The sequence below is a fragment of the Babylonia areolata genome, chromosome 26 (assembly GCF_041734735.1).
Source record: "Babylonia areolata isolate BAREFJ2019XMU chromosome 26, ASM4173473v1, whole genome shotgun sequence".
NCBI classification, from domain to species: Eukaryota; Metazoa; Mollusca; class Gastropoda; order Neogastropoda; family Buccinidae; genus Babylonia; species Babylonia areolata.
In genome coordinates this window covers 1997167-2010000 of record NC_134901.1, presented here as the reverse complement: position 1 = coordinate 2010000, position 12834 = coordinate 1997167, and the positions used below count along the sequence as shown (strand labels likewise).

The 12834-nt window shown below is 38.4% G+C and overlaps 1 protein-coding gene across 1 annotated transcript in view; it reads right to left on the bottom strand.

Moving 5' to 3' along the window:
• LOC143300177 (cilia- and flagella-associated protein 263-like) overlaps positions 1–7172 on the bottom strand; it is a 16260-nt gene extending 9088 nt beyond the window's left edge. The window contains exons 1-5 of the mRNA XM_076613735.1: positions 7013–7172; positions 3823–4129; positions 2478–2633; positions 1618–1698; positions 883–1038 (exon numbers count right to left, since the gene is read on the bottom strand). Coding sequence (XP_076469850.1) covers positions 883–1038; positions 1618–1698; positions 2478–2633; positions 3823–4129; positions 7013–7122 — 810 coding nt within the window. The 5' untranslated portion in view covers positions 7123–7172. The remainder of the gene's footprint in view (positions 1–882; positions 1039–1617; positions 1699–2477; positions 2634–3822; positions 4130–7012) is intronic.
• Positions 7173–12834: the final 5662 nt, after the last annotated feature.

The following is a 12834-nucleotide window of genomic DNA, read 5'->3' as shown; positions in this document are numbered from 1 at the left end:
AGGACCTCCTCCTGTTCCCCACCCACCATGAGGATCTCCTCCTGTTCCCCACCCACCTTGTATAAGTTGAGGATCTCCTCCTGTTCCCCACCCACCTTGTATAAGTTGAGGATCTCCTCCTGTTCCCCACCCACCTTGTAGGAGTTGAGGATCTCCTCCTGTTCCCCACCCACCTTGTAGGAGTTGAGGATCTCCTCCTGTTCCCCACCCACCTTGTAGGAGTTGAGGATCTCCTCCTGTTCCTAACCCACCTTGTAGGAGTTGAGGATCTCTTGTAGGAGTTGAGGATCTCCTCCTGTTCCCCACCCACCTTGTAGGAGTTGAGGATCTCCTCCTGTTCCCCACCCACCTTGTAGGAGTTGAGGATCTCCTCCTGTTCCCCACCCACCTTGTAGGAGTTGAAGATCTCCTCCTGTTCCCCACCCACCTTGTAGGAGTTGAGGATCTCCTCCTGTTCCCCACCCACCTTGTAGGAGTTGAGGATCTCCTCCTGTTCCCCACCCACCTTGTAGGAGTTGAGGATCTCCTCCTGTTCCCCACCCACCTTGTAGGAGTTGAGGACCTCCTCCTGTTCCCCACCCACCTTGTAGGAGTTGAAGATCTCCTCCTGTTCCCCACCCACCTTGTAGGAGTTGAGGATCTCCTCCTGTTCCCACCCACCTTGTATGAGTTGAGGATCTCCTCCTGTTCCCACCCACCTTGTAGGAGTTGAGGATATCCTCCTGTTCCCCACCCACCTTGTAGGAGTTGAAGATCTCCTCCTGTTCCCCACCCACCATGAGGACCTCCTCCTGTTCCCCACCCACCTTGTAGGAGTTGAGGATCTCCTCCTGTTCCCACCCACCTTGTATGAGTTGAGGATCTCCTCCTGTTCCCACCCACCTTGTATGAGTTGAGGACCTGTGTGGTGTTGCCAGCCATCAGCTTGAGGCGCAGCAGGTCCTGGTTCCGCTCGTCAATCTTCTCCAGGTACTGCTGGTTCTCGATCTTCAGCTGGTTGAAGTCCACCTCGTGCAGCACCTCACCCATCTCCTCTTTCTGCCCCGCAAAAAAAACCAAACAAAAAAAAACATACATGGCAAAACCGGCACAACATGCTGATAATTATAACAGAAAAGCATACCAGAATCAAAATGAAACTTGATCGTCTCACACATGGCAACACTGGCACAATTGCTGATAATCATTATGGAAAAGCATACCAGAATCAGAATGAAACTTGATGTCGTTTCATCAAGAGAAATCCAGTGTGGCAAAGTCTGCCGTACATACAGAGACATAGAGAGAGAAAGAGAGAGAGTGTGAGTGAGACAGACAGAGTGAGAGACAGAGTGACCAAGACAGAATGAGAGAGAAAGACAGAGACAGAGACACAGTGAGAGAAGAAACAGACAGACAGACAGACAGATACAAATACACACATACACGGACACATACACACATACACCTACACACACACTCTCTCTCTCTCACACACACACACACACACACCTGCACATGCACGCACACACAAACACACACACAAAGTACACACGTGCGTGCACGCACAAACACATACACGCACACACAAACACACATACACACACACACACACACACACACACACACACTACAAACCTGCTTCAGCTGCAGGTGCAGCTTTTTCTTTTGAACTTTGAGGGTGGAATTTTTCAGCCTCAGTTTTTCTATCAGCGTGTCCTGCAGTTAGAAAAGACAAAAAAAGAAAGAAAAATAAACTGAAACATAACTCACAACTTCCAACAATTACCAAAGGCTAATCACACACACACACACACACACACACACACATGCATGTGCAGCCACATACACAATGTGACATGTACAATAACAGAACTGTGGTGAAGAAAAGTGCGAAGCCTTCGGCTCATAGGAGCAGTGTATTGTATTGTATTGTATTGTATTGTATTGTATTGTACTGTATTGTACTGTACTGTACTGTACTGTATTGCATCTTTCATAATTGTATTTTCTGAGGTTATTTTCTTTATAAATATTAACTGTGGTTTGGTACTTTTCATAAGCTCATTAGATAAACTATTGACAATTCTAACACATTATCATTCCCTGCACAACAACAATAAATAAACGAAACATATACTATGAATAAAAACCAACCAACCAAACAATTAATAATCATTTAGAACAGAAGGAAATACACTAGGAAAAACAATCTGTGGCTCATCACAGGGAAAAGAAATCAATAACCAATCAATGAAATAATGGAATGATAAGAGGTGACTAGGATGTGCAGGAAAAAAACATTAATTGACAAACGTATCGCATCTGCAAACAACGGCAACCATCCTTTTTACAAAGTGTGTCAACAAAACAACTAACTGCGAAACTTAATAATCAAAACAGAACTCCTGAAAACAGAAAGAAAAACAAAAGCAAACACACTTCATGACACATTAAAAAAAATTTTTAAATGGAAAGAAAAATTATATCACACTTACCCTGGCTTTGAGTCGATCGTCAAAGTAACGCAGGACCTTTTCAGCGATGACCTTTGAGGTGCGACTGTTCACCGAGCCTTTGACGATGTCCCGATCAAATTCATAGCTCTCCTTCTTGATCTCTGCCAATCGCATGTCAGCCTCCTCCATGATTGCCTGGGCACATTCACATTCACCGTGTCAACACAGCCACCGTCAAGCACAGCCAAGTGATGTGACAGGCCCCTCCTTCAGCTTCAAATCAAATCAAATTATAGTGCCTAATTAGAGCCTCACTGACCACCATGGCCATCTCAAGGCTATCACCATGTGAGCATCTATTTCTAGCCTCCTTAAGCTTATCATCCCATGAATTGAATACGACTTTCAAATACAGTGCAATCTTAATTCTTTAAAAGTCATTCTGAAACATTCCAATGTCCACAAAATGTAGAAATCGTAAAGCTATGACTGCAAGCTTGCAATGCAAAATATCAAAAAGTTTGTTCCCTTTATCTGCTCCAACACTGTCTCAGTACGCCATTTGTTATTTGACTGTCTGACTCCCACTACCCAATGCAAGAACAGTGGGACAGATTTGAGAGCAAATCATTTTGCACGGTTCCCAGCAACTTGTAACGTCAGTCACTGAGGTCATATGCCACTCTGTGGTGAGTGGCTTGTTGTAATTTCTTTTACTGGTAGTATGACAGATGACCCCTTTTCTTTGGAGAGCGGGGTCTCTGTGTGGGTGCGTGCATGCGTGCGTGCGTGTGTGTGTGTACTTTGTCACTACAGGCGAATAAAAATGAGCACATCCATCTTACTCTCCTGTTAACTGTTTGCCTTACATTTTCTTTTAATGTTCCATTTATAGGCTTCCTATCTGCAAAACAATTATTTGATAAATAATCAGCAGTACATTTACGCTAACAAAATGTTATTCACACACACACACACACACACACACATATATATATATACAAATAAATAAACATGTATGATTATTCCTACTTCATTTCAAAACTAAACAATTAAATATATGTATATGAATATCCCTACTTCATTTCAAAACTCTTTAAAAAGTCTCTCTCTCTCTCTCTCTCTCTCTATATATATATATATATATTATACATATGTTATTATTATTATTATTCCATTTGAAAACTAAACTCTTCCAAATAAATAACTTACAGAATATTGAATAATATTAATACATGCTGACAAAGTGCAATAGACATACACTTCTTTTAAAAACATTTTAAAACCATATAACTACAACATTATATAAAAAAATTCAAAAAGCAAGATATGAAAAGATCTTTTTGAAGCTGGCAGTCAGTATGTCCTGACCCTTGTCTCTCACCTTGTAAGTGTCCAGCACTTTCTCCGACTCTTCCTTCAGGCTCTCAATGTCCTCTCGCAGCTCCTCGATCTCTCTCTGGGCGATGTCGCACTTCTGCTCAGCGGACAACTTCAACGAGCGGTCCATGTTGCTGCTTCTGGACTTGGAGCGCTTGCGGTGGCTGACACGCCCGAGGTCGTCGCGACCCGACTGGTTGCCAGAGGTGTAGGAGGTAGAGGGCTGCAGGAGGCTGGCATCTTTGGGTTCCACACGGCGCAGGTACTTCTCAAACATGCGCGTCTCCGCCTCCAGCACCTGATTGGCCCGTCTGTGAACAGGGCGAAGCAAGCCAAAAAAGGTGCATGCCTGAAAAGCTGCTTCTTTTAAACTACTGCATGGTGGTAAAACACCATTCGAGCACCACTCAATCCATTAGTCTCATCGTGTACTTCTCATCTCTGCGTGCATGCGTGCGTGCGTGCATGTGTGTGTGTGTGTTTGTGTGTGTGTGTGCATGTCTGTTTACCTGTTTTGCTTAAGCACCTAAAGCCCTGTTTAGAGAACAGGTACAATACAAATTCACATGATTATTAGTATTGTCATTATTAAACAAGTCACATACATAGCCCACTGAAACTATCGTCCTTTCTGAAAAGGAGACAGTCACCACACTGTTCAGTTAAACTGATAACCTATGAATGTACTGGCACCAGAAGCTTTGATATGATGAGAACGACCAGTGAAGAGGTGGAGGAGAAATCAAAACTAATTACAAGGTCACCATCCCAACTAAACATAAATATGATGGGTGTGCTACACAATGAAGAGACATTTTCTTATTTCATGATAGTTAACCCTTTGACTGCTGGAATTATTAGTGTTTTTTGCAAAATAATCACCAACCTGTAAATCAAAAGTCACAAAATCAAAATATATGCTCAAAAGTATGTAAAAGTATATGTTTTCTTGAAGGAAAATGAATGGAAAGTATAATTATCATAAGTTCAATGTTGATAGGATGAGATAACTCTCAGTCATGGGAAAGTAATTAAGATTTTTAGATGAAAAAAATACACAAAATATTTTGGAAAAAATGAAGAAAATTCAAGTCTGTTTATTTTGTGGGTAGAAATGTGCTAAAATATTAGCAAATGTATTAAACACAACAGCCAAGTACAATTATGTTGTTTTCTTCCACATTTATGTTATCTTTAACATGAACACTATACATGAACGTAAACACTCACATACACTCACACACATACCCTCCAAACCAAACACCCACAAACACTGTTACAGAATATTACAACACAAAGGCTGACTGTAAACAATATTTTGGCTTGAAGCTTTCATCTGGAGAGTTTTATAGTGAATGAAAACCCCAATTGAAAGTTTTAAGGTAAGATATATTGGGTTTTTCCTATACACACTTCTAACACAACCCCACCCCCTTCCTGTTGATGTACCCTGTAGCATATAATCATCATCAGGATAACCAGAATCACTTCAGTTGACCAATAACAACATTACTTTTGTTGTCTATCACAATTTCATATTGTTATTGTTGACATTAAATGCGGAAAACTAAAGAAAATTCTAGCCACTTCTTCTGTATCATACGTCCTGGCAGCCATGTTGACATGATCAACAACTTTTTGTTTCACAAAACGCAAACAAACAAACAAACAAAAACTCATCAAAATCAAGCCAAAACTTGTTGAGATATTGCTTCGAACATGCATCAAGGTAGTTGCCATATGCGAGGAAGTAACCACATTCAAATGACTGGCTGAACTGTTGATAATGCAGTTACCCCTAAACCGCAGATATATCTGTCGTTGGAAGTTACAGGCTTAATGAGGATAAAGATAATAAATGTGGCTGATGTTTCAACTAGGCCTAAGTCAGAAATATTAACACCTGCAATACTGGACTGAAATTTTGAGACACACTTTCAAAAATGAATATCTGCAAAGTTGATGACACTTGGCTGAGGATTCTTTCTATCAATTTTTCTCACTCCATTTTTTATTGTCAATATTTTTCATCATGTCAACCTTAACATTTGATGGAAAGACATTATGTGTACACTTAACTGAGGGTCTTGAATCTGAATCATAATCAGTACATGTAATACTATGCCATCAGTTCTGATGATTGTACAGCATTGCAAGTGCACTTGTGAGGAAAATGAAACTGAATCAAAACTGAAAATAAAATAAAATGAAATTAGGTTGGTATAAACACAGGAAAAGAGAAAAAAAGATAATCCAGTTAGGCCAATACGGCTACAATAGCAGTCCCTGGTGACAAACCCTCGACCAACACAGCCTCAACCTTCATTGGCCCTACTTGTGTAGAGAGAAAAGTAAATCCAAAATGATAGTTTGTGGAGCTCCTGCGGGATGCCTAGCAAGTAGCCTCCGCATTAATTAGTGGTTGGATGGGAGTTTCAAAAAGGAATTCTCAGAAAAAAAGCTTTGTTTAAAACATTCTGACCTGGATGGAAAATGTTTGAGTTTCTGCCTGTGGCTTTCCCTAGCTCTTGTGCTTGCTGGTAATAATAACTATATAGGCAGCTGGTCAAATGTCCAGTGTTGTTGATGACTTTATAGAACATTGTCAGTTGGATTTTCTTTCATCTGATCTCTAGTGTGTCTTCAAGCATATATGTGATGTTGCTTGTGTTGTGGTATCTGCTGGTCACATACCTGATAGCTCTTCTCTGTACCAGTTCAATCTTCTTTTTTCTTCTCATCTTTCCCTGCTGGTGTGGGTTTCACACAAAGCAGCAATATTTGTGGTGGGGACATACCTGGATATTGAAGGCTTTTATCTCTGTGACACTGTGTATACATTTGCCTTTGTTAAATAAACAATATGACTTTTTACATCTAAAATAGGACTTTACAAATTACAGTGACTTCCACCAGCTTTCATCAGTAAAGTACGTTGTAGACAATTGTCTCAGTTGGGGTGGGGAATAATCAAGGAAATGTTTAATCTAAATGTTCTGGTGACATAGTAATCAATAATTCTATATCTAGTAATCAATGTTGTTGTTTCTTTAATTAATTCGCTTCAACACAACAACTGCCCTACTTTTTCGGTTCCTGTTTACGACTGGCTGACCAGATGGCCATTGTTTCAAAAAGACTGTCAGGTACACTGAATAAACAATAGGACTTTTCAAGTCTAAACTAAAACTTACAGTGTCTCTTCGACCAGCTGATAAAGTTGTTCATCAGTTAGATCCTGGAGGGGATCCACTTCGGATGTGTCGACACTTTGAGTGTCTGCACTGAGCGTGTCCGTATCCATCTTGCTGCTGGACAAGTTGCTGCGATACACATCCGGGGCTTTTCACAGTCTTGGTGTCAAAGGCAGTTGTGGTCTCGGTTTGCCAATTTCGATTAGACACACAGCAGTGGTTCCATTGTGTATATTGCGCGGTGTGTGTAATCGGTCAAGTTATATTTGAGCGTCCTAAATTCATGGCAGTTTTCGTATCTATCGCTAAGCAGTCATGAAGTATAAAATATCATGCAAAATAACATTCCTTTGAAACTTGACATCCACTGCAAAGAGTGTGTGTGTGTGTGTGTGTGTGTGTGTGTGTGTGTGTTTGTGTTGCGACATGTTGGTCTGATGAGGCATTGTTTGGAGTCTGCCATTCCAGCTTGCTAGGACGACACATGATCTATGATATGATGGTGATGTTAATGGGTGTTGTATTTTTCGTTGTTATTTAAAAAAAATATTATTTAAATGTTATTATATCTTTAAAAAAAATGATATTGTTTTCATTGTTTGTTTTTTTGATTGTTAATATCAGTGTGGTAATAGTAGTAGCAGTATGAACAGTAGTCGTGGTGACTTCATTTTCTGAAGATTAGGATGATTAGAGCTGGCACAGCTTTTCTTTCCTGAGGAGATAGAATGTGTGTGCATGTGCCTGAGTGAAAGTGAGAGACAAAGAGAGACAGAGAGACAGAGAGACAGACAGAGACAGAGACAGAGAGACACAGAGAGAGAGGGGGACGTGACATGTGTGTTGTCTGAAACCAGATAACCAAAATAGCAGCAAAGTGATTTCAGCGTACATGATAACGATAACCGGATAATTGCGAAGGGACTGCACTGCCACTGACTGCCTTCTTTGATAACAAATGTCAAGTTTTTTGATTGACCTGGGACACCTGCTGGGACATGGTGGATTTCACACACACACACACACACACACACACACACACATGCACACACACACACACACGTGCACACACACACACACATATGCACACGCGGACAGAGATAAAACTGAAACACGTACAGACACGAACACTCACACACAAATGCATGCACACACATACACACAAACACACATGCACATGATCACACCCATGCTCACACTTACATATACCCTCAGAATAGATGCAGACATACATACAGACAAAGAAAGTGAATGATCACACACACACACACACACACACACACACACACACACACACACACACACTTAAAATGAAAAGATGTGAATCTAAATTTTAAAAACACACACACAAATACTTCCCCACAGGCTCAAAGTGAAAGCACTTTTCAAAATATATTCAATTACAAGCAATGAATTTTTTTTTCTATGAAAAATTAAAAGATTAATTAAAAGTCAATGTTCCGACTACAAATCCGAACAGATAAAAGTTGTTTTTCTAAAATGCTGCTGTGGTGAAAATTAAAAAAAAAAAAGAAAGAAAAAAAAAAGAGAGAGAGAGAGTGCAAAAAAAGACACTGCGCAGTTTACATCATCAAAAAAATTCATTACAACAGCAATAACATATAAATAGAAATTGCATTATTCTGATAAGTTACATACAAGCATTCAGCACATCAAAAACAACACCATTGTAGAATAAAGTTTTGACGTACCTCACACATTACCCTGATTCACAGATTAGACACCAGGGGAACACAATCTGTTTCTGGAGCTTAGAGAACAAGCACAAGTTAGCACCCACGTGTTTGATGATACAATGTACATGATTGTTAGCTGCAGTCTAAGAGCCACTCCACAAATGGCATTCTCAAAACACATGTGGTATCTGTAAAAGCTAAGTTAGCCTAAATGTGTTTTCAAAAAGAGTGGTGGCGATTTTTTTTTTTTTTTTTTAATTCAGAAAAAAAAATGAACAAGAAACAATACTGGAAAGACAACCTCTTTTTATGAGATGGAATCCAATACAGGAAAGAAGAGTAATTTATTATCTCATAGAAGAGAGTTGTTGACACATTTGCTGATAAAAAGGCGACATAATTACATCAAAAAACGTTTAAAAAAAACAAAATGAAAAAAAACAACAGATTTAATGCAAACCAATTCAACGCCCATCAAAGTAAACTTGAACTGTTTAAGAGGCACTTTTTATTTTGTCATGGACTACAGCTTCCTCTATTTCTAAAGTTGACTGAACTCGGAAGGTCAGAATACTGAAGCAAAAATCTCGGAAGAACTGTTGAGTGCTTTGGGGGCTGGAGAAAATCAACCAAGAAATATAGTAAACAGTTAATATTTTCATAACAAAACATAAAGGACTGTGTCAAACACTATAGAAAGAATGATAAGCCGACCTCCCAAAATGTTTGTTAGGGTTATTCTCATCAACGAAGGAAATCTTAGGTACAAAAACCACAAGCAAACAAATATACTGTAGGCTGCACAAGACACACTTTTGATAAGAAGCATCCAACATATTAAACCACAGGTTTGTCTTCAGGGACTGTGTTAATTCCCCCAGTTGTAATTACCATGGACTCGGCAGTGCTGTCTTCTTTGATTTCATTGTCATAGTAAATTATCACTACCTATACAGTTCCAGCCAACCAGTATGCCAGCGAAACAGAACAGTGCTACAAACATCTACACAATGTCTGTCATGGAGATGTAACGGTGGGTAAAAAACAACAAAACATACATATCTTTGATCAGAAAGCAACATAGATGGAACACACTAATGTCACTAGCATGACATTTCATAATGAATATACAAACATATATATTTTACAACAGTGAATATTCTTCTTCTTCTTCTTCTTCGTTCGTGGCCTGCAACTCCCATGTTCACTCGTACGAGTGGGCTTTTACGTGCATGACCGTTTTTACCCCACCATGTAGGCAGCCATACTCCATTTTCAGGGGTGTGCATGCAGGGTATGTTCTTGTTTCCATAACCCACCAAACGCTGACATGGATTACAGGATCTTTAACATGCACATTTGATCTTCTGCTTGCGTATAGACACGAAGGGGGTTCAGGCACTAGCAGGTGCGCAGATATCTTGACCTGGGAGATCAGAAAAATCTCCACCCTTTACCCACCAGATGCAGTTACCAGGATTCGAACCCGGAACCCTCAGATTGAAAGTCCAATGCTTTATCCATTCGGCTATTGCGCCTGTCAGTGAACACTCAAACACGTATACAGTTCCTGTAAAATGAAATAAAAAGAAAGAAATATAATTAGATATGGAAAGGGTTGGGTTTTTTTTTCACTCTCTCCATACGAATGGCGAAAGAGACGACGTTAACAGCGTTTCACCCCAGTTACCATCATCAAAATATTGCAAACGGAAGGCTCTTATATTGAAGAGGTGAATGTTGACAAAGAATACCACAATTCTGACGACGGAAGCTAAAGGCTGGGTCATTCAGACACCCACTGGACATCCGAGGGGTCTGTGTAGAGGAGAAGAGAGGACTGGCCGTACTGAGTGAGTTAATCTTCCCAAATAGTTGCTTAAATCTGAAAGATGCTTGTTAAAGACAATAGATAGCCTATTAGCATTCTCTTTAAATGATTTCATAAATTTTTATCTTATCTTATTTATTCTTTCTTCTTTTTTTTAAAATTCATTTTCTTAAGGTAATGTTTCACACAAACATATGATAGGCTCTACAGGCCTGATAAGTACATAGGGTTTTGGTGAAGACAAGACATCTGCTTTTCTTTTTTTCTTTTTTTTTTTTCTTCTTTTCTACAGCAGATGTGGTGTACCATACTTGTATATCGATCAGTCCACAAGCTTCGACACTTCCTCGAAACTGAAGCAAAGTACCTGTTGTAATTCTGTCAAAAATCACAGCTGACATCCGTGATCACCAACAGTACAGACAAACAACACCTGTGGACACACATAATCAAAACAGAACACAGAATATACGATAATATACTGTTTACAATAAGGGAAATCAATCACTATGTGGTGTATAACGCATAAACAATGCACAAAAAAATAAGTGTATATGAAAGACATAAAATCATTAAATGGTCACTTGAAGTAAACCATACATATAATAAAAATCACAGTCATATGCATGCAATAATCACAGGGGATAGGCTAAAAAAAAAATCATACTGTAGCCAAATATAAATATATAATAACAATATAGAAAATCAACATGTATGGATACATAATCACAATGTAGACAAACACCTATAGACACATGATCACTAATGCCAGCATAAAAAACATCTATTGATAAATAATCACTAATAATACCAGAATAAAAACATCTGCAGACAATCAATATAAACACCCATATATTATTAGAGTCATCACTCCATAATCACCAACAATACAGGAATAAACACACCTATGGATACATTTAATCACTACCAATACAGGCATAAAAAAAAACAACATTTACAGGCATAATCACTATTAAGACAAACAACACCTATACGCATTTACAAACACATGATCATTAACAATAAAGGCATAAAAAAACAAAACATTTACAGGCATAATCACTATGAAGACAAACAACACCTGTACACATTTACAAACACATGATCATTAACAATAAAGGCATAAAAAAAAACCATTTACAGGCATAATCACTATTAAGACAAACAACACCTATACGCATTTACAAACACATGATCATTAACAATAAAGGCATAAAAAAACAAAACATTTACAGGCATAATCACTATGAAGACAAACAACACCTATACGCATTTACAAACACATGATCATTAACAATAAAGGCATAAAAAAACAAAACATTTACAGGCATAATCACTATGAAGACAAACAACACCTATACACATTTACAAACACATGATCATTAACAATAAAGGCATAAAAAAACAAATGGTCGGATGATGGAGCAGCAGCAAAAAGAAAAAAAAAAAAAAAATGAGAGAGAGAACAAAACACTGAACATTTACATAGCAGAATTTGATTGCTGGCTTTATGATGAAAAGCAACAGACATATCATTTTGATTTGTGATATCCATTAAAAAAAAAAAAAAAAAAAAAAGTGATGGTCTGAATGTGGAAACATTTTGATCTATTCAAAATACTGTCGTTTTTTGGTGTGGTTTTTTTTTTAACCAACTTTGCATACAAATCAGTTCTGTGTAACTTATAAATACCAACTTAAACAAGAAAGGCGAGGCCTTCAAGACTCACTTGTGATACACACTTACAGAAAAAAAAAAAAAATATAAATCAAAAATTAGTTTGTTGAAATGTGTTCTCTATTGGTTATCATAATTATATACAGCTTTGCAACAACAACAAAAAAAGAAAGAAAAAAGGCTTCAACGCAGATTCGAACCACAGATGTTTGGGTCTAGACTGAGTGGTTTTACCCACTGCGCTAACGTGGATTCAATGTTGACGTTCAAAAATAATTATCTGAGCATGATTTTTTAGCGGAATAAATCGACATCGGCAATTGAAGTCGTAATGTAGTTTAAATCATGTTATTTTGGTTTTTCTCGGGCATCAAAAAATTTCCTTCAAGTCCGAGGTAAAGGAGAAGTGCCCATCACCTCAAAAACACTGCAATATAATTATATCCATTTTTATAGATCTGCAGAAATCCATGGTCAACAAGCTTTGTCTTTCCACTCACTTTATTTTAGTTAATTCAGTGTCCACTTTAGAATATTCATATGCAGTAAACACGTCAATAATGTACTTATTTTCATTGTATGTGTTTTGTCCAGATTGAGCATTTCTTTGCATTTA